Raw genomic sequence first — 24,821 nt, forward strand, 5'->3', positions numbered from 1 at the left:
ACACTTGACGAAGCATATGGTCAAATTTAAGTGTGCCGCACACTTTCACTGAATATCCTTTCGTTTCGTTGCGGCGTGTGATTATTACCAAGTCAAATTTTCGGATGGAGGGAAGAAGAACGGATTCGTTTCGGTGCATTTCTAGGTCGTTTCGTTTGCCACATAAATTTGTAATTAAAAGGACTGCCACAAAATATAAGAAGCAGTCCGAGTTGGAGTTTAAGAAAGAAAGGAAAAAAGGATTCGAGCACACTGACCACGTGTATCTGAGCGGCGGGTGGTGATCGAATGGAATGAAGGCAGCTGCCTCCATAGGCAGGACCAAGGACTCTCTATGTATATGCTGGTTATTCGGAGTGACCATAAATTACACAAGTCTGGCCCAGGACCCAGCAGGATGTAGACGCAATCCTTTGGCAACACTTTTATTTTTGCAATTTGCTGTTGATTTTAGTTTTCCCTGTTGCTGTGTATTGAGAGTCCTGGCCATCAATAATAGCCTTGCATTGTCCTTTTACTCACACTCAAACACACAAACACACACAGATTGATAATTTATTGTTATTTTTTTTTTGCTGTTTGCTCTTCCCACGCAGGCAACGACGCCAGGATCGCCATTTAACTGACTGTGCTCCCTTCCCAATGACATCCTTTCAATGGTTTGCTGCAATGTTGCGTGTGTTCGTCTTCCTGGAACTGCCAGTGGCCAGTTTGTACAGTTATCCTTAAAAGGGGAAAACAGCAAAAGATTCCATGGAAGTTAACTCTTTCATTGAAGGTAACGCCACGCCCACAACTTTCTTTCTTTCAACATCTCTACCAGCTACATCTCTTGCGGCTAGTTATCCTTAATTGAGGTCCTGTAATTACGCGAGACATTCTTTGATGTAAAAGGAAAAGGATATAAGTATCCTTTGGAGAAAAGGCCACACGCACCATAACTATGTGGCGAAAGATGTTTGATTTGTTAAGTAAAACTGCATTTTATCCCTCTTTAAGGATATAAGCAATTTTCAAAAGCAAAACAAAAAATACATTTCGAAACAGTTTTATGGTCATTGACATTTTTAGAGTCGTTGTACAGTTATAGGGTCATTGGCATTTTGAGAGTCCCTGTACAGTTTGATTTTCCTATCGATAATTTATCACCATGCGATAAAATTATTCATCGATAGCTTATCGCAATGGGCGCCACTGTGTGAACCCCATCGAAGTGTGACCGCACTTTTGAGAGCAAATTTAAGAGCCAGGCGGCGAGGCAACTAGCGAGAATTCTGGAAAAATTATTAATTAAAATTACATCAAAAAGCGTTTTTAATATACACGTCGTAACCGGTGAGTTTTTCTTATCAAACTGTAGGCGATGGCAGTGAAATATTTATTGGAATATAAAGCAATCCCTCCTATTTTGTCCCCTCTATTCTTCGTGGAGTCGCATAAATTATTCCTTTCCTGGAGCTCCAACCGGTTAGGCCTGCCCATCAAAGTTTTTCTTCTTATTTTTCTTGTTTCATTCTCAGGAAAATCAATTGTTTTCCTCAGCAATTTTCTTTGATATTGATCAAATATTAGACTTTTCCTCCCCCCCTATTCCAACACCCTTGCGTTGAACATGTGCTCTAAGTCACGTAACTGTGATAAAATTTTCCTGCCCCTTTTTCCAAAATTTTCCCTATACACACACACACATACACATGCAATCAGCTGCTATACCCCTAGCCACCTAGTGTAGCTAAAACTGTGAATATTGCGCATTGGCTGGTTGTGTGTGTGTGTGTGTGTGTGTGTGGGGAGGCAGAGAAGTCACCTCCATTCATCCTCCTGCTTGCCCCCTCTTCCTTATCCCAGACTAACAACATCAGCACAAACACAAACAATTGAGGGCAAGTGGTTATCTAGACACGGCCTCCTTCCTCCCGCACACTTTGCGACAATAGTGTTCCCCCCTTCTGGCCCCCAGACACCAAACACTTTTCTATAGAGCATTTGCCGGTTCATGCTCATTCTTGCCGGACAAGCCGAACGTACAGCAAAGAACGAGAGAGTGAACGCGAATACAAAAAAATTTCTAAACTACGCAGTACGTTTAATTTATTGCTAAAAAAGACAACAACACAACAAGCACAAAAATCAAAACATTTAAATAAAAATGTAAAAATAAAACCGCGTGTTCCCCAATTTCTCGTCGTTCTGATTTCTGTTTTTATCAAATTCTTGCATAATATATTTAGAAAAGAATATTACATTCGATTGCACAAATTACCGGCAAAAATTTTATGCATACCCTAAAGGAGAATCAGGCAAAAAGGGTCTATTCATTTTTCGATCAGCCTTAGGAGTTTAATATGTTTCAACTAGGATGCTTCCTTCTTCCAATTAATCATTTGTTGTTATCTATCTTAGTAAAACTGATAAAATCGCTCGTTGTGTTAATCATTATCTTCCAAATCAACAATAAGAATCTGCTACTAAGAGTCTCCGTTACGCTTCAATTCTTTATTTCAAGTTTTGGTCGTCATAACAACAAATACATATGTATATGACTATTAGGGTGACTAGTCCTTAAAGTGATGAATAAATAACAAAATAAAATTTAAAACCCTTCTTTTTATACACATAGAGAGCTATAAGAGTGAAACATTTCTATTAAGGTAACTCAAAGTCGACGCTTTTAAGTCAAAACTTACTCAGAGAGAGACAGAAAAGAGCGAGAGACACGTCAGTTCTTATTGATTTAGAATTTATTTATTATTCATTGATTATTTTAAATAAAAGAAACACCTGAAGGTGAACTAATAGATAAGAGAAGCTTATTTTGTTGACCTAGGGCAATAATTGCCTTGAATATTCTAGAAATAAATTAAACAAATCAATGAAATCCCCTTTTTATTAGTAAAGCATTGACAATTAGTCAAGAAATAAGTCTTATCTTTCTATATATTAGATAGTATTGATTCCAACCCCCTAAATTGGCACCAAACATTTGTTCTTACAACTAATACCATTGAAATTTCATCATTCATTTTCTCATACCCTTTCAGAAAGTATTATAAAACTGGTGGAATGTTTGTAGTGCAGACCCCATGAAGTATATATTTATATATTCTTGATCAGCATGAGTAACTACAGCCTTGTCCGTCCGTTTATCGATGAAAATCAACTATACGCCGTCGAATTGATGGAATGAAATTCGTTATTTAATCTATAACCTTTGTTAGATAAAGTATAAAAGTCGCCCGAATCGAACCTCTATATCATTTAGTGTTATTTGATGAAGAACTTTCTGTATCCTTATGAAATTTACTAATGAGATAGTTTTTACCATGAAACATCATCAACACCCCAAATTTGAATAAGATCGGATAAATAGAACACAAGTTATAGGCAATATAAAGGGTCAGAAAGGGACAGAGTGATAGTTTGAAGGTTATGTACACATGTAAAACAGAAAAACAGTTAGAAACATGTAAGAACGTAATGACCAAGGACCGCGAGGGTACCAAGTAAACTTCTTTAATATTTTATAATTAACACTAACACTTTTATTTCTCATTGCAGAATTTACGGAAAAAATTACAACAGACAGTTAAAAAAATAAAATTCCCACAAAAAGTCACAAACAACAAAACACTGAAAACATAAACAAAACTAAAATAAATTCAATTTCAATAAAACATTGTGAAATACAAAAAAGAAACAAATAAACAGAAAGAAAGAAAAATTGTGCTAAAAGTGTGAATTGGTTTCAATTGTGAAAATCCAAGAGAAAAGAAAAGTTTCAGAATCGAAAAGCTATGTCCGGTTCTACGGCATCAGCGCGTAATAAACACTCGAAAGGCAATCTGAAACATAATAATAATAAAAACAAGAACAACGATGAACCGATCGATATAACCAAGGACGAATTTGAACGTATACGCGAGGCTCTCGGTAAGGAGGAATTTCGCAAGCTCTTCTTTGAATACGTCGACGAGATTCAGGATCCGGCGAATCGTAAAATCTACGAGGACGAGATAACCCAATTGGAAAAGGAGCGCGGAGTAGAGGTTACTTTTATACATCCTCAACCGGGTTTTGTGGTCAAGACATCGATCGACGGGGAACAGAAATGTTTCATCAATATAGCCGGCTCACCGGAAATTGCTCGTCCCGAGAGCAAATTGGACATCAATCCGGATACCGGAGATCGTGGTCTAAGTTGGTCCATACCGATGGCCCAAACGGCATCGCGTGATGATTGCGATGCAAAGAATCAACAATGCAAAGTCTTTGATGTCGTATTCCATCCAGATGCCCTGCATTTGGGACAGAAGAATTCGCAATTCCGGAAATGTCTGATTGACACTGCGCTGGACGCTGTGGAGCGTGAATATGAGGTCAATTTGGATCGCACTAATCTCAAATATCCAAAATTGGATTACAAGGGTATTGCCCGTCCCACTGTGATAAGGAAATTGTCCAAGAATCCCACGGACGAAGAGTTGGAGCCTCATCCGCTGGAGCATTCATTTCCCACGAAACCGACTGCCGGCGAAGGCGAGCCAAAAGTATTGCCCATGAAAGTGCAAAAGGAGCAGCCAAAGGCTCCCAAATTCACCGAACCCAAGTATTCCATTAAGTATAGCCATGATGTGGATCTGTCTGAATATACGAATGAATTAGATGCCAAGCTCCAAGTGACCAAACCGCGAGCTCTAGTTGTAGAAATTGAATTGCCTTTGTTGCGTTCCACTGCCGAGTGTGAATTGGATGTGACCTCCAAGTCCATCTATCTGTTGAGTGAACGAGCCGGAGCCAAATATAGATTGAAATTGGATTTACCCTATACCGTGGATGATAAGTCCGGACGTGCCCGTTTCGATACGGACAAGAGGCGTCTGAATATTCATTTGCCGGTGATCCGTTCAAATGAGCCTAATCTTCGCCTGCTTAGTCGTGAGGATAGCGGCGTTGAGTTGCATTCCAATAGCGAATCACCTGTAGAAGAGGAGGAAGATGGCGAAGATGAAATCGAAGCGGAAGAGGAAGAGGAGGAAGTGAAGACGAAAGTAAAGCCAACTTCTAATCCCCCGTCATTCCTTAAGAGCTCTCTACACTATCAATTGCCCGGAAAATTCGATTGTAATCTTTTGGATAATTGCATGGCCTTCACTTTGCATGTGGCCAATGTACAACCAGATTCCATTGAATATGTCCAGGAGAAGAGAAGTCTTCATTTACAATTCGCATCCATGGGCAATGGCTATTATCCCACTCATTATGCCTTCTATGTGGCTTTGCCGGCCAAGGAATCGCAACTAATCATTGAGAATGTCGAGGCTGAAGCTTGGGATAATAATGTGATCCTAAAACTTGATCTAAATAAGTCTAGTGAATCTATCGAGAGTTATCTAGCTGGTCTAGATGATCAGGATTTGCAAGATTATGCCATACATGGTCAATTCAAGGCCTTGAAGGAGGCTCCTGTCCAAGAGGACAAACCAGGGGACATTCAATTTAAGCGAAATGATCAAGAACCTTCTCTAGAAATCACCGTAAGCGGTCTAAATGCTGTGGAGCAGCAAGAACGCGAGGAAGGTGAGATTGAGGAGGCGGAGGAGCAGCAGCATAAGAAGTCCGCCTCTAAGAAGCAACGCGGTAAACGCAATAAAAAGGAACGTTCCCTATCCGAATCCGCTTGTGTGTCTCTTCCCACATCTGTGGATAGCCAACCGATGGCCACTTTGAAGCTGCCACAGCGCAAGCAGCGCAGCTTTTCCGAGTGCCATGAGCAGCAGCATCATCATCATCGTGGAATCTTAAAACGTTTCAGTCGCTACGATGGCAACGATAGTTGCTCCTCAATAGACGACTGCTCATCATCCTATCCCTGCTCGGTGGAGGCTTCACGTTCATTCGGTGGCATACCCGAGGAGGATTCATCGCTCTCTGAGAGCTGCAAGAAGACTGTTAGATTTAATGATCACATCATGAAGCAAGTGTTCAGGTGAGAAGAGAGAAAAGAAACGTTTTTCACATTCATTCATTCAATTCTCCTTATTGCAGATTGGACTCGAGCATTTTGGGCCAACGCAAGAAGAACCAGAAGCGTCGCGATTGCAAATTGCGTGCTCAACAACGGCGTCTAAGTGAGGGCGATTCGGCTGACTATGAGGAGTCGACCGCCAACAAGGTCAGCAGAACAGAAAGCAATTCGAATTAGATTTGCTTGTTAATTAAATTAGACGATTCAAGCGAAATCGTCTTGGTCTCCATATTATTCTATTTGATCTAAAGATAGATTGCGCTAGTTTATTAATTAGATAGTTAGTAGGTGGGTGGCTGGCTGGGTGTCTGTTAGAGAGGTGCGACCTTTCGAAAATTAGCAAAGGAAAGTTTCCATCATACTTACATCATCTGTCGCTTCTGCGCATATAATAGTTATGTGCTAATTTAGACTAGATATTTCACAAGATTCCATTTACATCTCATCTGTTTGATTATCAAGAAAGATCCAACTGGTTATAACAAGTACTTAAAATTGTTCTATTTAATTGTTGATTTTTGCGACCTTTCGACCTTTTTGTTTTTATTTACCCAACAAATTGACCTCGAGCCGGCAAATCATACCACATTATTCTATTTAGTTCAAAAAATTTGCTTAAATCTAGAGTAACAAGTTCTAAAAATGTTCTTAAACCAATATTTTGATGTAATATATATATCTATATCAATAGATGCAATAGTAGGCACGATATATATGAGAGAGTTTTAAAATGCATTATAGACATTTAATATAGAAAGAAAGGATAGGAAAAGGATAGGAGTAATCTTAGGAAGACAGTAAAACATCTCCTTCTTTTAAGTTAAATTAAACCTATAAGCGAACCCTCAAATAGCTGACAGCAAAAACTCACATTTGTCTTAAAAATACAATTTTCAATGCAAAAAAAACATCCAAACTTTTGTATGTAAAAAACTCTTAAGTTTTTTGATGAAAAAAACCTTTTCCAATATAGTTAAGTTAAATGAAAATTGAAAAGTTAAGTTTTATAACATTGGCAAAATAGTTGGGATAGAAAAACATGTTACAAGGAGTAAAAGAGGAGTCAAATTTTCTGAAAATTAGCGCCACGTGATTAACGAACGATCCCAAAGACATAAATGTTGATTTAAAAGACTTGGAAGATGTTTTTTCTTTAAGAACTAAACCAATGTAAAAAAAATTTGGTCAAACCTCAAAAAAATTAAACTTTTTGAGAGTTTGTAGTGTGGAGTTCGATTATAATGATCTAATTTATAGATTCTTTTGATCCATTGACAGATTTTGTTCCATTCGCGAACGTTTACTTTACTTTAAGCAACGAAAAAATTAGACTAATTCATGCATAGTTTAGCTATCTAGCCTAAGAACAATCATTAGACCCTCCAATTCCCTTTATTAAATGATTTAACTTTTTACTCTTCTTTTAGACCCAATATTGCAAGTATAACAAGAAGCATCATCATCATCATGACAGCGGCTTGGATTTGACTCGTCACAACAAAAAGCGAGAGCTGGCGGAAGAGGCGGATAACAAGAACTCCCTAATGTTTGAAATGGACGACGATGATGATGATGAGGATGAAGATTTAATCTAAGCAATTTTCGTTCCTTTATTTCATTCATCGTTTTGTCGTCTTACAAGAGGCATGATATTTTTTTTTTTGAAACTACTTTTACACCATAAACACACACACATACATATATACACGATTATATAGTTCGATATATATATTAATGTATATGAGTATATATTTCAATATATATGTATATATATGTGGTGGCGCATACATTTATATGTATTTTACTTTGTAATATTTACATTATTTAGATTTAGTCAAAAACAAATTATTACTTGTTCAATGCAAATAAGAAATGAAAAAGAATCAGGGCTGAAAAATAATCAAAAAACAAGAAAAACTATTATTCACATTTGATATAAAAATTGTTATTGGAATCGTTTTCGAAATGGTTGCAAAATTTCAAATTTAAATGCTTAAATATTAATTATACTTTTAAATTGTTATTAGTGAAAGGAAAAGAAAAAATGTTTCAAAATTGTCTAAAACAAAGCATTTTTTTTTTTTTTAATTGTTTACCTTTACATTTGGCATATTTATTTTCATCTATAAATCACATTTTTCATGCATAATAAATAAAGTTTAGAAGAAAAAAGAAAATGCAAAAAATAATATCAAACGGAGTTGTGGTAAATTCCGTTCCGTAGATGAAAGTTTAACAAACAACAAAATAGTTAACAATATTCACACTAACTACACACACACACACACATGCATCCTGTATCTGTAGTGTATAAGATGGCTGAATGTAATTTTTACTATATATATATACAGATAAATCGAAAAAAAATAACAAAATCACCTTAGAAATGTTCTTCGATTAATTGACGAAAATGTGTAATTTGTTGCAAATCCTGACGTTTGACTTCGAGGACATAGAGAACCGGACAATCGAGAGATTTGCATTGCAAATTACCCAAACGTCCGCAACAGGCTTGACAAATCTGTTGTGTTAAATGATAGGAACGCTCCAGCCGGGCCATCTTATCATGCAATGTGGCCAGGCATCGCTGTGGCTGCTTGAGGCAAGTTGGACAGATGCCTCGTTTAGTCTGACCCCCGCAGTCGATAATGCAATTTGTGGTGGAGAAATACTGGGATATGGTGGATTTGCCAACACCGCCAGCAGGAGCAGTGGGCACCAGTTGATTTCCCGTCGACATGGCTGGCATTAGGAGAAGTTTTCTTGGCAACTGGGCAAACCAATCATGACAATCGACACCAATCAGAAGCAGGCAGCGATTCAGAGGTGGTATTATGGCTTTGGTTATGTAGTAAATGGCATTTATTTTATGTCCTTCGTTGGCCAAAACCTCGTGGGGACTACGCACTAGGCGGATGAGAGGAACACCCGGTGGCCCATTGATAATGATGTAGGGCACCCTTTCGCCACGTCTGGGTATGCGTCGCGGATCCCTTTGCATCCATTTGCGTGTGAGTTCTAGAGCTGGAACACAAGCCGTGGGCTTGTAGCCATTAAGGCCACGAAACTCCTTGGCGAATATTAAGTCTTGCAGATTCGCTTTGCCCGACAGAAGCTTGGTAAACTGCCGGCACACATATTGCTTGATGCGACTCACATCCGGCGTCTCGAAGAGCAGGCGGAGAACTTTCTCTAACATTTTCGCCACCGCCGGACAACCATCACGACGTACTGTCTCAATGCCCTTGGCCTCGTATACGGGTTCCGTCTGGTCGGCCGATTCATACATATAGCCGACATAACGTTTCTTGGTTTGCAATATACAAGGTTGATAGACTTTCTCCAATTTCAGTTTCACTGGTTGAGGATTTATATCGGTAACAGCCTGGGCGATTTCCTCACCTATGCGAAAAGCTTCGGCTCGATTACGTCCGGGTACCTGAACGAACATAGAATCCGTATCGCCGTACACCACACGCACTTTCCACTCTTCATTCGATTCGACCATCTTGATGGCACGCTCGAGAGTTTCTCGACCCTTGGAGACCACCGAGTCACCCACTTCTACGGCCGGCATGCGACCACTGAAATTGGCAGCCGTATAGCCATAGGTGACATTGGCCATCAGTTTTAAACCCAATTGCCGGGAATGGAGAATACGCTGCAGGGCTGAGCTATCCTTATAGAATTTCATTGACTGCTTAACCATTTGGCGGGTGTCGAGAATTTCGCTCAACATGCGAGGCAAAATGCCTTCGCGTACCTCACGCTTCACAAAGACCACACCGCACGGTGAGATGGTAACGAGATTATGGTCGAGTAGCTGCTGCAGCAGTTGGCGTGACACACGCAATTGTGAGGCCCCGAATTCAAATGGTGTACTATGCCCCAAATGCTCGACCCGACCCAAACAGGTGGAGAAACAATAGTTATAGCCAATTATCATGCTCGGATAGAGACTCTGAAAGTCCAGCACAATCACTGGATCGGCATAGAATCTGGATTGAGGTTCCATTATCAAAGCCAGATACTCGGGTGCACGCATATGGGCACGTTGTTGCACACTGGGCGAGAGGGGAACCAAATTCTTTGGCTTCGCTATCCTCAGCATCATGGATTCCACTCGAAATTGTGATCCTCGTGAAAGCACCTCATAGAATTGAATTCCAATCAGTTTGGCCATCTCACTGGTACGTCCTACAAGGTCCAATTGATCTAATAGAGTTAATGTTCCCCGCACACGTTCCAAATAGTATTCCATGACAATCCAGCGGGTGCAGGGTGAGGTAAACCATTCGCTCAGGCTACGCGAACTATGCCATGGGCATCGTTTGTGTAGAATATGATACATGACATTTTCAAAACTATACGACGTGAGAGCGATCTCCGAGCGCATCAGACGCCATACATCGAGTAAAATGCGTCCACATAGTTTCATCTCGACATCCAAGTCCGTGAATTGCTCTCGATCTTCGTCAACAAAATCGCGTACCTTTTGCGAGGGAACTCGCGAGAGCATTGGAGCAATGTTAAAGCACAAGTGCTTGGCTCTATCTATGATATAACCCCAAGAGGACATCTCAATCTCATAGCCAGCATAGATATCTGGATCCCAGCGTGCACACAAAGCCAGGAGAGCCTCAAATGCTTCCACTTCGCTGGCCACCACTTGAACTTCAATATCTCGATCTAGGCCATGATTGAAACCCTCTGGCACAATATCCTGAGGACTGTCCACCATTATGTAACCGCAACACTTTGATGGCAAACTCTGGGCTTCAGTTTGGGGTAAACTATGTTCGATGGCATAGAATAGGCAACGGATTTCGTCATGCAAAGGATCTGGTTGCAAGTCTCCGCGTGACACAACAAAAACTTCCAGAGTGAGGATGGTCAGATAATGACACTGTGACAAAGTACGAGATTAAAAGCAGGAAAAAAATAAAATAAATATTAATTACTCACCTCAATGTCGGCTTTGGCCTGCTGGAGATTCTCTAGATTCACTTTGAATCCAAATGTGTTATCCAATGTAGCATGACTTAGGCCAAAACTCAAATCATTTTGTCCATTTTGTGCATCTTCCAATTGCTGTAGAAACGAGGAGCGATCCAACTCCGCTTGGGCAGCTCTAACAGATACACTTTGATCACTGGACTGACTGGACTGGACTTCCTCTGATTCCTTGAAATCTAATTTAATGCCACGACGCAGTGATTGACGCCGAGAGGGTTTATCTACTTGGGATAATGGAGTTAGAGTCAAACTCATATCTGCATCGACTTCATCGCCACTGCCAGCATCAGCTCCCTCCTCATCCCTCATCATCATGGTAATCTTTTGTCGTTTGATCTTAATGGGACTATCTATTAGCTCCTTGTGCTCTCTCTGCTGTTGCATCATTTCCTTGGCCTTTAGCCACACTTTGGCCTCATGGCGAGAGGGAGCGCTTAGAACTGGTTCTATGGCCACTTTTTGTTTGGTACTAAAATATTCCCTTATTTCTTGCTCTCTACGATAACGCTGCAATATGGCTGGGCCGCCTATGTCGATCAATTGTTGACGACGATATGCCGCCAAACCACCTCTTTGATCACTCAAAACACTTTCAAACGGCTCCAAATCATTCAATTTGTTTCCCGGCACATGAAGCACTAGAAAACCGACTTCGGTTATTTTAGTAACATCAGCAGGATTGCTATAGAATGGTTGTTGGAACTCATACTCCGGTATATCCAATTTGCGACAGCCCTGGAGAACCTCCTCATAGGTAGGTGGATGCTCCAAAGGTGTTATCACACAATTGGAGTTCGAGGCATTTGTAATCAACGGGGAACTATCCATATCCTCGCTGAAAACCGAAGGACTATTAATAATCAATGAATGCTCGTAGAAACTACGCATTAGCTCTGGTGTCTGACAATCCTCGCTAAGACTGGGACTGGCTAATGGAGTGACTGTTGGTGTGCAAACGGTTGCGCTTTGCTGGCATAGACTTTGACGCAAACGTCTCAAATTCGGTGTCTTGCGCAATTTGGGCAAATCATTCTCTGTATCCGATTCTATCATTTCTTCCTCGCTTGATGACATTTTCTTTGTAGGAGTGTTGTCCTCTTTTGGAATTGTTGGTCTATTTTTTTGACTTTTGGTGTGTTGAGGGTGTGGTGAAGAGGATTTGCTGGCTTTCAAGGCAGGTGTAATAATCTTTTCATCGTTTAATTGAAGATTTGGTGATGGAGCTGCCGTAGCTGAAGATAATTTGTTGTTTCTAGTAGTTTCTTTCTTTTCTACTGGCTTTGGAATAGATTTCTCTAAACTTTGTTCCGTTTCTGTAGATGGGTTTCCTGTATCCTTCTGATGACGAGCACTGCGTCGTGGCTTTGGTTTATCAGTTGTCTCCACATCACACTTTTTGCTTCTTTTACTGGCACTTTTCTTTACCCCATCCACAGATTCCTCAACTAATTTTTTACCATCGGCCGTTTCAAATATATCTCCTAAACATGGGTTTTTTAGACGAGGTGTGAGTGAACAAATGATGTGAGTCTTGTCCAGATTGCGTCGTCTTGAACTGCGCCTGGGAGTCGTACACCTGAAAGAGTTTAATCAATCAATTAATCCAAGGAAACTTATGGATAATCCATGCTTTTCTTACTCTTCTTGGGCCATTTGTATCTCCTTGAATGAATCCTCGCAGCTTTTTCGACGCATTTCACTCAAAGCCAGTTTCTTGCGTAGTGAAATTTGTGATCTAAATAAAGTTTTAATTTAGTTGAGAAGTTTATGGGCAAAGTAATGGAGCGTACCCCGGAGTTTTGGGTTCCAGTTGGAGGCTTAGACGTGGATTGTTTCGTTTTTTTGCCGGTTCCGTAGCATTATCCTCAGAATTTTCTGAAAATTAATGATTTAAATTAATTTGTCGCTAAAAATTCTTTCCGATTTACTTTTAGCCGAGCTGCTTGTGAAGATTATAGGTAATGGGGCATATTTTTTTGCTGCACTCTTCGATTTGGGTGTCTTGGGAGGACTTCGCTTGTGTTTAGTTGGAGTCATTTGTAAACGATCATCAACGCCATCGATTTGAGGTAGATTGAGTGACGATTCGTTTCTTTGGACCTCCATCGTCGGCTGACTTTGTGTTAGCTTCAATAATAGCTCATCGATATCATCCAAGGCCATCGAGAAGTCATGTTTACTACCTTTAGTTGACGCCTCCGCATCGTCATCGTCATCCTCGGAGTTGCTTTCATTATCATTTGCTACTGGAACTTCATTTACCTTTAACTGGCCCGAATGTATATCTGAAATATATATATAGATTACAATGAATTGTTTATAAACGGAATTTAATACAAACTTTTTTGGTGATGTTGCGACAACGGGGCCAATGAACTATCCAAATCTATGGGTGAATCGTTTGGTTCTTGTTCCCCATTTTGCTCTTCTAGCTGTTGCAGCACTTCCAATAGCTCCAAATCTTCTTCCCGAACTGCAAATAACAAGAATATTGAGTTTGAATAAATTTTAGCATTTTAATAACCTTACAGCTGGCTTCGTGTGGAACTCCTCCAATGTTAAGCTCTTCATCCACCAGAGTATCATCTAGGTAAGATGCCTCAATCTCTTCGTGAGACGAACTGCTTATAAGGGTACTTGGGTTGGACAAATGATTTGGTATGCACGAAGCATTCATTAGTTGTTGCTGTTGATCCTGCGAACATTCTTCCGGATACACTGCATTTGTTAGCAACTTCTGCAGATTGAAGGTACGTCGTTGTTCCTTTGAGGAGTTTGCCAATTGTGAAGTACCAAGATGTGTCTGATCGGCTAATGTTTGATCGGCTGCTGATATCAACGATTGTTCTAGGGTCAAAAGTTTGCTCTCCAATGCAGTGCGATAAAATATATCACTCTCGGCCACTTCTATGTGGGGACGGTCTTGGGTAGGCGGTAGCTGCAGAGCGGGAAGCTTAAGAAAGATAATAGAGAATAGTTTAGATTGGCAAATCATTTGGAAGTCATTTATTTGGCACCTCCTTTTCGGTCATCTTTTGTCTTCGCACTTGCTCATCGTTCCAAATGGCCTCTATGCCGGGATTCGTTTGATTACCTTTGCCAGACTTCTTTACCATCATTTGAAAGCGATTTAATATAAAATTTGAGCTAATATCCACTTCCAGAGAACTGCAAGCTACCTTTTTCACTTTCATTGGATCCAATAGTTGTTGCGGCTTCACTTGCTCGTAAGGTATAACTGTAGGAAATGGGTTAATATTAATCTACTTAATCGAGTAATGAATTTCTAACCTTCTTCCTCGTTTTTGCGGCGAAATTTAACAACCTCCAGCGGGATATGCACATAGCTCATTCCATATAGATTGTAATCTATCATGAATTGCAGGATATAAGGCACATGCGACTCATGGGGACAGAAATTCTTGCCCAATATAGCTCCGCTCTGTAAAAGGTTGGCGGCTCGTCGAACGAATCTCGGATTGAACATGAAAATCTTTAAATACTGATGCTCCCGACGATGATATCCATAGAAAGGACTAGAAATAACCCATTAATATGGTTTTCTCTGTATATGATTACTGTCTAAAGGATTACTCACATGCCCTTGACTAATTGTATTTTGAACACATGCTGAGCCATTGAGCTGCCCTGTCCCAGGGATATATTGATAGCCTTATCCAAGCTCATGGCTATCTGTAGTATGCCACGCTCCAAGGATTCAAAATCTCTTTTATCATATGGTATATAGAAATAGGGAAAAACACCATGGATATGCATGCATGTCTTTTGGCCCAGGGAATTGCCACCAAATATGCGTACAATGGGCACCTATTCAAAGAGAGGATTTAAAATAAGAATTCTTCTAAATGTATTTTGAAAAACCTTTTTAATTTCTTTGCCGCGCAGTTCCGAGTAGCAGGGATCCAAGCCAAATATGGGCTTTTCCATATAGAAATCTGCTATGACCAGGCGAATGGAGTAGATGCCATCGATGGCGCCGCCACCACCAGCACCACAATTCGCCATGGTGTATGGTAAGTTAATTCAAATTGTTTAAAAACAAAACACTTAAAGGTCCATTTGAATTTCACAAGCTCCCCTTGCCAGGCTGCAGCTGGGCAATGAAATTCGCAGTGTGACCATATCTAGTTTCAAAATCAAATCGATAACACATTTCGAAATAATCGATAACAAAGAATTCAAATTTTAATTAATTGGTAAGGATTTATTTTTTCTAATCTATATAGGTATATAAAAATGTTGTGTGAGTACCTACAACCACTATGCATTCAAAAACTACTGTACCTATTGCGTTCAAATGTTGTCAAACTGTGGAGTCAGGTTCAAGCAAGTTTTTGTCTACTTTTTATGTCAATATCATAACCGCGAGCTGGAATAAAATGGGGTTTATAACGACTTTCCGTGTATCGACCCCAGTAACCGGGGGCAGTCCATGTCAACCACGTTTTAGGAAATTCATTCATTACTAACGAAATAATGCGTCCTAAAAAATCTAATTTGGGTCGTCGTACTCGCAACGCAGAAAAAGTGAGAAGAAATCGTTCGAATAGGACTGATGAAGAGCGGGAATTGGTACGGGAGACGGAGCGGCTAAGGCAAAGGCAGAGGATTCTTATGGAAACAGCCGAAAGGCGTGCAGTCAGGCTTGAGCGTCAGCGTTTGCGAGCCCGAAAATCACGGTCTGCAGCAATACAATTGCTTCGCTCGCAAAGAAGTGAACTGCAGCCGGAACAGAACTTCAAAAAGAAGAAACCTATTAAAGGTTACAAATGCTCACAGTGCCCATACGAGAGTGTTTGGTATCATAATGCAATGAGGCATCTGCAGGCAATCCACCGTGGCGAAGGGTCTTTAATAAAATTCGATAAAACCGAGGCTCCGCTGCAGCCGGATCAGAACGAGAAGCAAGAACTCAACAACGGCTTGGAGGCAAATTCAAGGGAAGTGTTCCAACCAAATTCTGAATTGCATACAGCTGTATGGGAGGAGCAGATAGAGTTTAAGCAGGAACCAGCATGGCAAAATACGCCAGAGTTTGAGGAGAGGCTAAATCTTAGCACCGGGTTAGAGGAAGAATTCGTTTGGGAACAAAGAGAAGAACCCGAATTGCATCGAGAACCTGAGTGGGAGAAGGAGACAGAGTTCAAGCAGGAACCACCGTGGGAGGAGGAGCCAGAATGGGAGCAGGTATCAGAGTTTATTCACGAACCAGAGTGGGAGGATGCGACAGAGTTTGAGGAGAAGACAGATGTGGAGTATGAAATAGTTTTCCTGGATGAGATAGAAGTAAAACAAGAGCTTTAGCGGATGCAGGTAAGTGAAAAACAAAAATACTTTTTTAATAAGTGTTTTAATCATTAAACTTAAATATGTATTTATAATTTTCCAATTCTGTTTATATGATTTAGGCAATTGAATTTAATCAATCACTAAATATGATTAGTAAAATTGGATTTATCATGCAATGAATTATATGACGGTGGTTCCGCTTTGCGTTCTTGATCGAATGCATTTTGAGCACCATACAAAGCAAAACAGAAGTAACCTATAAATAAATAGATATTAAAATATACTATAATTATTGTAAATAACATTTGACTTACCATTAAGAACAAAAGACAATATGATAATTACAAAAGCACCAAAATCGGGTAAATCCCTAATATTGTCGAAGGCCAATAGAACCAGAGAATATATGAAAAATACGGTGGTTATCATCCATGGAACATACAATTTGTACTTTCTTTTAATGGCACCCACTATAAGGAAAATGCTAGAAAGTGTTTGAAGAATACTTATATGAGTGCCAAGATCATAAACTGCAAATAAATTGAAACGTTTAAAATAATATAGAAAATATGCTATTCCAAATTTTACCATTGTAGAAGAATGTGGAATTTACACAATTGTAGGCAATGACCACTAGAATAGAAACTATTCCAGCGCAAATAAGGCTTCCTTGGCTATCCAGTCGAACCATATTATGTATTATTATTATTATTAGTACTGCTTTGTCTACAAATCGAAATGTTAGTGAGAAGACCAATTATAAGGCATGAAACAAAAACGTCAATTGAATGGTTTTATCTCATGTATACCTACAAATATTCCTATCTTATCTGATTAAAAGCTTTATGAATCATTTTTAACTAGGCGAAACGAATTTTGTATACCTATTTATATAGCTATATTTGCTATGAATTCATCTAAGTGTAAGTTCAGATCTGTACTTCAAAATAAACTACCCAACTAAATAGCTTGTTTTATATAATTGAATAACTTTCTTTAGTTAATACAACTGTTTTTTGATATGTATTAGCACTTCAATGAAGTAATTAATTAAAGGAAGGACTTAAATATCAATTTTTTATATATTTACGATATAGAATTATATATAAATATATGATATTTAAGTTCGTTTGTCAATTTTGTTTTGTATAATTATTTTATTTAATTAGAATTAGAATTATTTATTGCTTCGATTAGCCTGCCAAACAATGAACACGTTTTTGTTTTTGGTTTCAAAAAATTTGTTAAAACAATTAATTGTTAATGTTTTTATCGCTTTCATTATGCTTTTCCATTTCATTTGTGCATATTTTTTCCCCTCTCGACTTTTCTTTTGGAAAATGGCTGACGCTGACTTAACAAATTGATTGGTTAATGTTAATTGGTTTTTTTTGTTATTAATCTTAATAAATGTTATGGCAAGTGTGCAAAAAACATTAACAGAAAAAAGAATATTCAATACATTTGTTAGTTTTCATTTTTGTAAAATTTGCAACATGCTTATGCTTTTGTTTTGTTTTTTTTTTCGATTTTTCTTTGTTTAACTAGAGTATAAAATTTGCTGCGCTTTTGCATTATTCGATTTCAGTTAACTTGAATTAATTTGATCAATTTTTTAATGTATATATATATATATAATAGGCGTGTATAAGTTGAATTTGAATGAAATGTTTAAAGTTAGTCGATTGATCTCGATAGTTTTAGCTATGTATATATAAAAATATTGTTAATTATAATTTGCTTTCATTGTTTTTGGTTTTTTTTTTGTTTTTTTTTTTTTCAAAGATTCAAGTTAAAGTTTAATGTATATAAATATATAAAAAAGTACTCGAATTGTTTTGGTTTCTTCTTTTTTTTTTGCTTGTATTCTCTAGACTAAGTCAATTAGAAGAGTTTTTTTTTCATTTAAACAGGCTTATGTTTTCATTTAAATAAATGTATGTTTTAATATTTTAACATTATATTTGTGTATTTAGTTTTTTGGCAAAATCACAGGAGAATTAGAAAATTATTAGTAGAAATAGAGAACAAAAAAATTGAATGGCAAACAGAATTGACAGTGAAATGAAAAGATAATATTAATTTGTTTAAACAAAAGAGTGAACAAATTAAAATTAATGTTTACAAAAGCGCACAAAATAAATCAATTGGAACCAAGAAACAAGAGAATCGAAAGAGAAAAACATTTAAAAGAAACTAAAGATGAAAACAAAAACGTGAATATAATTAACAGAATGAGGAAATAAAAATTAAAAAATAATTAACAAAAATAAAAAATGGAAATTGGCTAAGGCCAATTTGCTCCCTTCCTATATATCCTCTCATTGTTAACGCATACAATTTCCATTTTGATTTTTGTTAATTACTTTCCAAATCTACTTAATTCTATTAATTATATTCTTACATTATATATTGCTTATAAACAATAAAGAAAGTTGATTCAACTTTTTAAAAAATTTATTTGATTTTTGCATTTGGAGTTTCGATATTTTGTATGCGTTTATCTCTCTTATTTTTGAAAAAATCCCTTCATTTGTTTCGTTTTTTTTTTGTTTTACTGTATAATAAATTATGACTATAATATATGCATATGTACGATATTATGTATATATATAAATATCATTTTGTTTTGTTTTAAGAAGTACAAAGAAGACGATTTTCATATATGTATATATATTTTTTGCTGTTTTTGTTTTTAGTTTCCTTTCGTTTTGACTTTATGACTTAAAATAACAACTTTTTCAAAAAATTGTATGCATGTTTGTGTGTGTGTGTTTTGTTTTCTTTGTTTGTGTGCGTGTGTATTTGCGTTTTGGTTTTCTTTCAGAAAAGTTGATATTCATTAAGGTATTTTTGTTAACAAAAACAATCAATAACCAATAGTATAATAATATTTGTAATAAAAAAAATAATAATGAAAGATTGAAAGAAATAAATAGTAACTAGAAAACGGAGAGACTCGATTAAATTGAAAATCCCTTAAACATCAACAACCATCTTCTTGTGTATATCCGTATTGCCCACAACCGAACAGAACTCATCGAATGAGATTTTACCATCCTCATCTTTATCCGCAAATCCAATGGTCTTGTCCACAATTTGTTGCAGTTGTGTATCCTTCAGATTGTTGCCAACCATCATTTTGAGAACCTAATCAAATAATTTAAATATTTATATATAGATCGGAAAATGTGTCATCAGAACTTACCTGAAACAGTTCTCCATTGGATATATAGCCATCATTGTCCATGTCATAGATACGGAAAGCGAAGCGCAGCTTTGATAACTTATCACCCTTGACACTAAACTGTGAGACACCCTGTATAAATTCCTTAAAATCGACCTCACCATTGCCATCGGCATCGAATATATCAATCACCCGCTGCACCAACGGATTCTGTTGCAATTCAGGCAAAGACATAAACTCATCCACACTCAATGCTCCAGAGTTGTCCAGATCGAGCTTGCGGAAACGTTTGCCCAATCGACGAATCTCATCAGCGTCGACTATTAATAATGAGAAAAAAAAGAGGAAATTAGGATTTCTTCAATTTACATATAAGAAAATATATATTCTTTGATAATGGCACGGCGAATGATTATGACAAGGACTATTTCGACTGTTTTCTTATGATGCTCAAAAATGTATTAAATATATAAGTTTATCCTTAAAAACCACTTAAACGTGAGTTTACTAACAATAAAAACCAAATGTCGTGTCGTGTAATTGTTGGAAAATTCAACACTAAATCATTATTGTTATTATTTTTCCTCAAAAGTAATAATTTGTCGATTTGTCTGACTTTATATATATGAAAATCAAAATTATCTATTAATATTAATAGAAAATGCAACTAATGATCTATGATAAAAATATTGTACATCGTTTGAAAGTGTCCTATTGGACGAACACTAATCTGGCATGGTTCAACTTTCTGGGTCTGCCAGGAATTTGGGCAAGTATACACAAAGAACATAAGACTAAATTACGTGAGGGCGAAGTTGGTTTTAAAATTGTCACAAAATTAATCAATTTATTGAAAACTTTGAGTCAAGTGTTTTTTGGACAAAATTAACAGGAACTTTAAATATTAACACTATATTAAAATTAACACGAACTTTAAATATTTCTAAAAAAATATATATTATATATATATTTTTATATATATATATATATTTTTATATATATATATATATTATATATATATATATATATATATATATAAATATTTCTAAAAAACAGATAATTATTTCAAAAGTGTTTTTTTTTTGAGTTCTTCTTACTCAATAATGTCTACTACTTTGTTGTAAAGTCTTTTTGTTAAAATACTGTCATCTCATCTCGATAAGGTCCTGAAAAAGGACCATGCATTCTGAACTACTTGCTAAAGAGCAGCTTTTTTTGATGGATTGTCAGCAAAACATATTTTTGGACAAATTCAACTGTCGTTCTTCATTGGATTCAAATGCACCCATCAAACCATACAAACTCAATTGCAGGATATTATTTGGAGTCACGTGCCTGGAAAGCCCAGCCCGCGATGAGGCAGACAATTTGGTATCAAATTCTTATGTTGCCACAACCCGCTTAACATCTCCCCATAAGTCCTCGATCGGATTAGGATCTGGGGATTGAGGTGGCCATAGCATAACATTGATCTTTTCGGATGCAAACAAATCCTTCTTCCTGAATCTGCCCTTTATCCTGCTGAAATGCCCTTTTTATAGGCATTGTATTTCTTAATATATCTACATAAACATATCTATCCATAATGCCGTCTATAACATAGATAGGACGAAAGTTGTAAGAAAAGCATGCATCACTATCAAGACGCCACGATGCCTAACCGTTTTTTTTTTTTTTTGTGTAACGATTGTTATTTTCGGAAAGCATTGCATTGTTGTTTCATTTGAAACAACGTCGAGAAATTTATATAAATATTATAAGTTGATCAGCTACTATATTTTTGAACACAACTGTATATACAAACACAGCATGCTTTCAAAATTTTAGAAAGTTACATTTCATAAACATTACTTGAATATTGTGAGAATTCAGTAATTGTTAAAATATACGATATTGAAATGTGGTTGGACTTTGACCAGAAAGATAAGAATTAGTAAAATAAGTAAATCTTTAAAAAGTGACAAAAACAAAAAAAAAGTTCCCTTTGATCTTTGAATTTCTTAAGGAAAACAAATAATTATTAAAGACTTTTGGTATGACGTTTCCAGGCAAAACCTAATTAATTATTAATTTAAATATTTGCCTGGAACCCTCGTTAAAGGTGTTTACGTACATATGTATATGTAATGGTATGTAGATATGGTTAGGGTTATATAGAAACCTATTTACATATGCATATTGATGTTTCAATATTCATAGGCAGCTGCTAATTTTAATGGCTGATTGACTAAGCAGCTAAAGAAGAGCGAGAGAATATTTACTTACAATTGGAACACATTTCCATGGGCAGCGATGTTTCATTTCCCTATAAAGAAGAAAAGGAAAGGCAAAAAGATGTGTAAAATATAAAATTGAAAATTCCATATTTAGAGGGTGAGAGATAGATATAAATAAATAATGATAATTATTAGCAAACTTTTGCATGATTTTCGAAATAGGCGCAAAACAGTGGGACAAGGAATTCTCCTTCTATCCTTCTATTGCTTCAAATATTTTCATTTATCCATCTTTAACCCCCACTCCCACGTTCTTCCTTTTGGCATTCGTTTTTATTACCATTTTGATGTTGCCTTTTCTGGGACGTCTTCGGGCTGTCTCTTTCCCTCTCTCTCTCTAACACACACACACAAACACACGTTCTCTCGCCTTGGATGCTATGTATAGTATGCGTTAACTAGAATTCAGCGGATTTGACTTGTGCACTTCTGTGTTGGCTTTGCTTCTTTGTGTTGCCCGTTATTCTTTACAATTTATAATAATTTAACATTAAAATGTTCTAAGCAAAAATGTTTACTATTGCTACTCTGAAATTGCAAAATTTCAAGGCCAGTGCTGGAAAACGTTAACTAGTTAACTATCGATAATCATATCCAGTGTTGGTGGTGTAACACGACTTATCGACGATGCTATCGATAAGTATAGAATGGCGGTTAATTGTTATTTGAAATCAAACACTTAAAAGGAACGAAATAGATCTTAAGTACTGAAAATGGGATTAGAAACCAGTTTATTCAATTGATTGTCATTAAAATTAAACTTATTTCAAGTGCCCAGACCCCACTTGTTGTGGTTGCCCTATACGGCGGCATTTATGCGGCTTCTCTTAGGTTTATTCACTTTCTTCCTCTTTCTTTGGCCCCGCCATTGGAAGCGACCCAGTTTAATGTCGCTACCTATGTGCGTATTATCATATTATGATGCTGAGAACCTATCCGTTTCATTTGTCTATCAACCATCAAAAGGTCTGGTCATGAGTGTCATCTTAACGGAAACCAACGGGTCGGATGAACGCCGAAAAGTAGCGATAGTGGGTGCAGGTTTGGTTAGTATTATAAAAGTTCATCCTCCACTTATCTTCTGCTCATAGTAAACAAAGTGCGAAGAACATAATCCCCAAGTGGGTTAGAAACATCTCTTATCAGTCAAATTTTTTATTTATTTTGTTTTTTTTTTTAGGTGGGTTCTTTGGCCGCCTTGTATTTTGCCCGCATGGGCAATCAGGTTGATTTGTATGAGTATCGTGATGATGTACGTAAATCTGAATTGGTCCAGGGACGTAGCATCAATTTGGCTCTATCTCAACGTGGACGCAAGGCTTTATCCCAACTCGGCCTCGGGCTGGAGGAGCAGGTCCTTTCAACTGCCATTCCCATGAAAGGACGCATGCTTCACAATATTCAAGGCAAGACCAGTGTAGTCATCTATGATCCCTGTTTTAAACAATGCTTATACTCTGTGGGACGAAAACAATTAAATGAGTTATTACTGAATGCATGCGATAAGTTTCCCAATATCAAATGCCATTTTGATCATAAATTGACCAAGGCCAATGTAAAAGAAGGTCAACTGGAGTTCAAGCGGAGTCATTCGGTCGAGGGGTAAGTCTAAAATATATTAACAGAATGTTTTTAACTTATATTTGATGTTCCAGTGTTAAAGCTAAAGCCGATTTGATTGTTGGCTGTGATGGTGCCTTTAGTGCATTGCGTCAGAATTTGATTAAATTGCCAGGATTCAATTATACGCAAGAGTATATAGAAACGGGCTATCTGGAGTTATGTATACCGGCCAAGAAGAATGAATTCCAAATGCCACCCAATTATTTGCATATCTGGCCAAGGGATAATTTCATGATGATTGCCTTGCCCAATCAGGATAAATCATTTACGGTCACTCTCTCAATGCCATTTGATATCTTTGCCAGCATTAAGAATCCAGAAGAATTAATCCAATTCTTTACGCAATACTATCCAGATGCCTTGCCCTTGATTGGCAAGGAGCAATTGATTAAGGACTTTTTTAAAACCAAACCACAACATTTGCTCTCCATCAAGTGTCGACCATATCATTATGAGAATAAAGCTTTGCTATTGGGCGATGCTGCCCACGCAATGGTTCCCTATTATGGTCAGGGTATGAATGCTGGCATGGAGGATGTTACCCTACTAAATTCCCTACTGCAACAGTTGCCGCTAGAGGAGGCTTTGGCTCAGTATACAGAACAACGTTGGCAGGACGCCTTTGCCATCTGTGATCTGGCCATGTATAACTATGTGGAGGTAAGATTGGAAACTTTGCTTAGACTCTTATGTATTAATCTTCATTTCTCATTTCCCATAGATGCGCGATTTGACCAAGAGATGGTCTTTTCGCTGTCGCAAGATGTTGGACACTTGGCTGTTTCGTTTGTTTCCCACTATCTGGGTTCCACTCTATAATAGTGTCTCATTTACCAGTATGCCGTATAGCAAATGCATTGCCAATCGTAAGTGGCAGGATCAACTTTTGTGGAGGACTTTTCTTGGTTTCATAGTTGTTGGTCTAGGTGTGACAGGAAGTGCTATCTATTGGCAGCGATTTAGATGATTGAGCTAATGTATACAAACTTTTACAAATTTTGATTTGAAATTGAAAATACAATATATTAAAACTTAAAATTTTTCTCAAATATAACAAAAAAGTTGGAGAAGATTCTGAAAAATCTCGTTGTTTTTTGTCAAAAACCAAAGAAGAGAACTATAAAATCGAATTTATTCTTCTTTTCCGATCAATATTCAACTGGGTTAATAATATGCTGAGCCCAAAGAATCTTTCGCTCAGTGCCGGATTAATCATAAAGCGGGATTAGCAATTGCTATGGGCCCCAGGCTTTAAGAGCGCTACTGAAATTTTGATTTATAATATATTCATTTGACAAAATACAATATGAACCAAATATGCATAGGTAAATCGACAAAAATGTAATTTAAAAATTTGTTTCAATTTCTTAATTTTGCAAAACTG

General features: G+C 37.3%; 6 protein-coding genes and 1 long non-coding RNA gene across 7 annotated transcripts; 4 read left to right on the forward strand and 3 right to left on the reverse strand.

Annotated features, from left to right (window-relative positions):
- Positions 1-3,685: 3,685 nt before the first annotated feature.
- Positions 3,686-7,724, forward strand: LOC26529739 (protein kintoun). Its single transcript, XM_015178921.3, has 3 exons — positions 3,686-5,986; positions 6,046-6,172; positions 7,453-7,724. The coding sequence occupies exons 1-3, from the start codon at positions 3,795-3,797 to the stop codon at positions 7,618-7,620; spliced, it is 2,487 nt and encodes an 828-aa protein (XP_015034407.1). The 5' UTR covers positions 3,686-3,794; the 3' UTR covers positions 7,621-7,724.
- A 552-nt stretch (positions 7,725-8,276) lies between these two features.
- Positions 8,277-15,154, reverse strand: LOC6639970 (DNA polymerase zeta catalytic subunit). The gene is made up of 11 exons (XM_002063023.3): positions 14,924-15,154; positions 14,640-14,869; positions 14,333-14,577; positions 14,059-14,279; positions 13,571-13,994; positions 13,383-13,514; positions 12,970-13,326; positions 12,832-12,916; positions 12,681-12,776; positions 10,991-12,617; positions 8,277-10,931 (listed from the first exon to the last, which is right to left on the reverse strand). Exons 1-11 carry the CDS (start codon positions 15,065-15,067, stop codon positions 8,406-8,408), a joined length of 6,087 nt encoding a protein of 2,028 aa, XP_002063059.1. The 5' UTR covers positions 15,068-15,154; the 3' UTR covers positions 8,277-8,405.
- A 267-nt stretch (positions 15,155-15,421) lies between these two features.
- LOC26528850 (golgin subfamily A member 6-like protein 6) lies at positions 15,422-16,640 on the forward strand. The gene is made up of 2 exons (XM_015178871.3): positions 15,422-16,375; positions 16,471-16,640. The coding sequence occupies exon 1, from the start codon at positions 15,539-15,541 to the stop codon at positions 16,364-16,366; it is 828 nt and encodes a 275-aa protein (XP_015034357.3). The 5' UTR covers positions 15,422-15,538; the 3' UTR covers positions 16,367-16,375; positions 16,471-16,640.
- On the reverse strand, positions 16,394-17,111 carry LOC6639969. The gene is made up of 3 exons (XM_002063022.3): positions 16,940-17,111; positions 16,666-16,881; positions 16,394-16,607 (listed from the first exon to the last, which is right to left on the reverse strand). The coding sequence occupies exons 1-3, from the start codon at positions 17,040-17,042 to the stop codon at positions 16,492-16,494; spliced, it is 435 nt and encodes a 144-aa protein (XP_002063058.1). The 5' UTR covers positions 17,043-17,111; the 3' UTR covers positions 16,394-16,491.
- A 1,926-nt stretch (positions 17,112-19,037) lies between these two features.
- Positions 19,038-22,377, reverse strand: LOC6639968 (calcineurin subunit B type 2). Its single transcript, XM_002063021.4, has 4 exons — positions 22,095-22,377; positions 21,804-21,843; positions 19,560-19,858; positions 19,038-19,501 (listed from the first exon to the last, which is right to left on the reverse strand). Exons 1-4 carry the CDS (start codon positions 22,095-22,097, stop codon positions 19,331-19,333), a joined length of 513 nt encoding a protein of 170 aa, XP_002063057.3. The 5' UTR covers positions 22,098-22,377; the 3' UTR covers positions 19,038-19,330.
- LOC124460040 lies at positions 21,258-22,356 on the forward strand. The gene is made up of 2 exons (XR_006953993.1): positions 21,258-21,667; positions 21,738-22,356. It is a non-coding gene; the product is annotated as an uncharacterized LOC124460040 (long non-coding RNA).
- A 411-nt stretch (positions 22,378-22,788) lies between the features above and the next one.
- On the forward strand, positions 22,789-24,464 carry LOC6639967 (kynurenine 3-monooxygenase). Its single transcript, XM_015178740.3, has 4 exons — positions 22,789-22,860; positions 22,995-23,416; positions 23,470-24,097; positions 24,159-24,464. The coding sequence occupies exons 1-4, from the start codon at positions 22,789-22,791 to the stop codon at positions 24,402-24,404; spliced, it is 1,368 nt and encodes a 455-aa protein (XP_015034226.1). The 3' UTR covers positions 24,405-24,464.
- Positions 24,465-24,821: the final 357 nt, after the last annotated feature.

This window comes from Drosophila willistoni, assembly GCF_018902025.1.
Source record: "Drosophila willistoni isolate 14030-0811.24 chromosome 2L unlocalized genomic scaffold, UCI_dwil_1.1 Seg196, whole genome shotgun sequence".
Classification (NCBI taxonomy): Eukaryota; Metazoa; Arthropoda; class Insecta; order Diptera; family Drosophilidae; genus Drosophila; species Drosophila willistoni.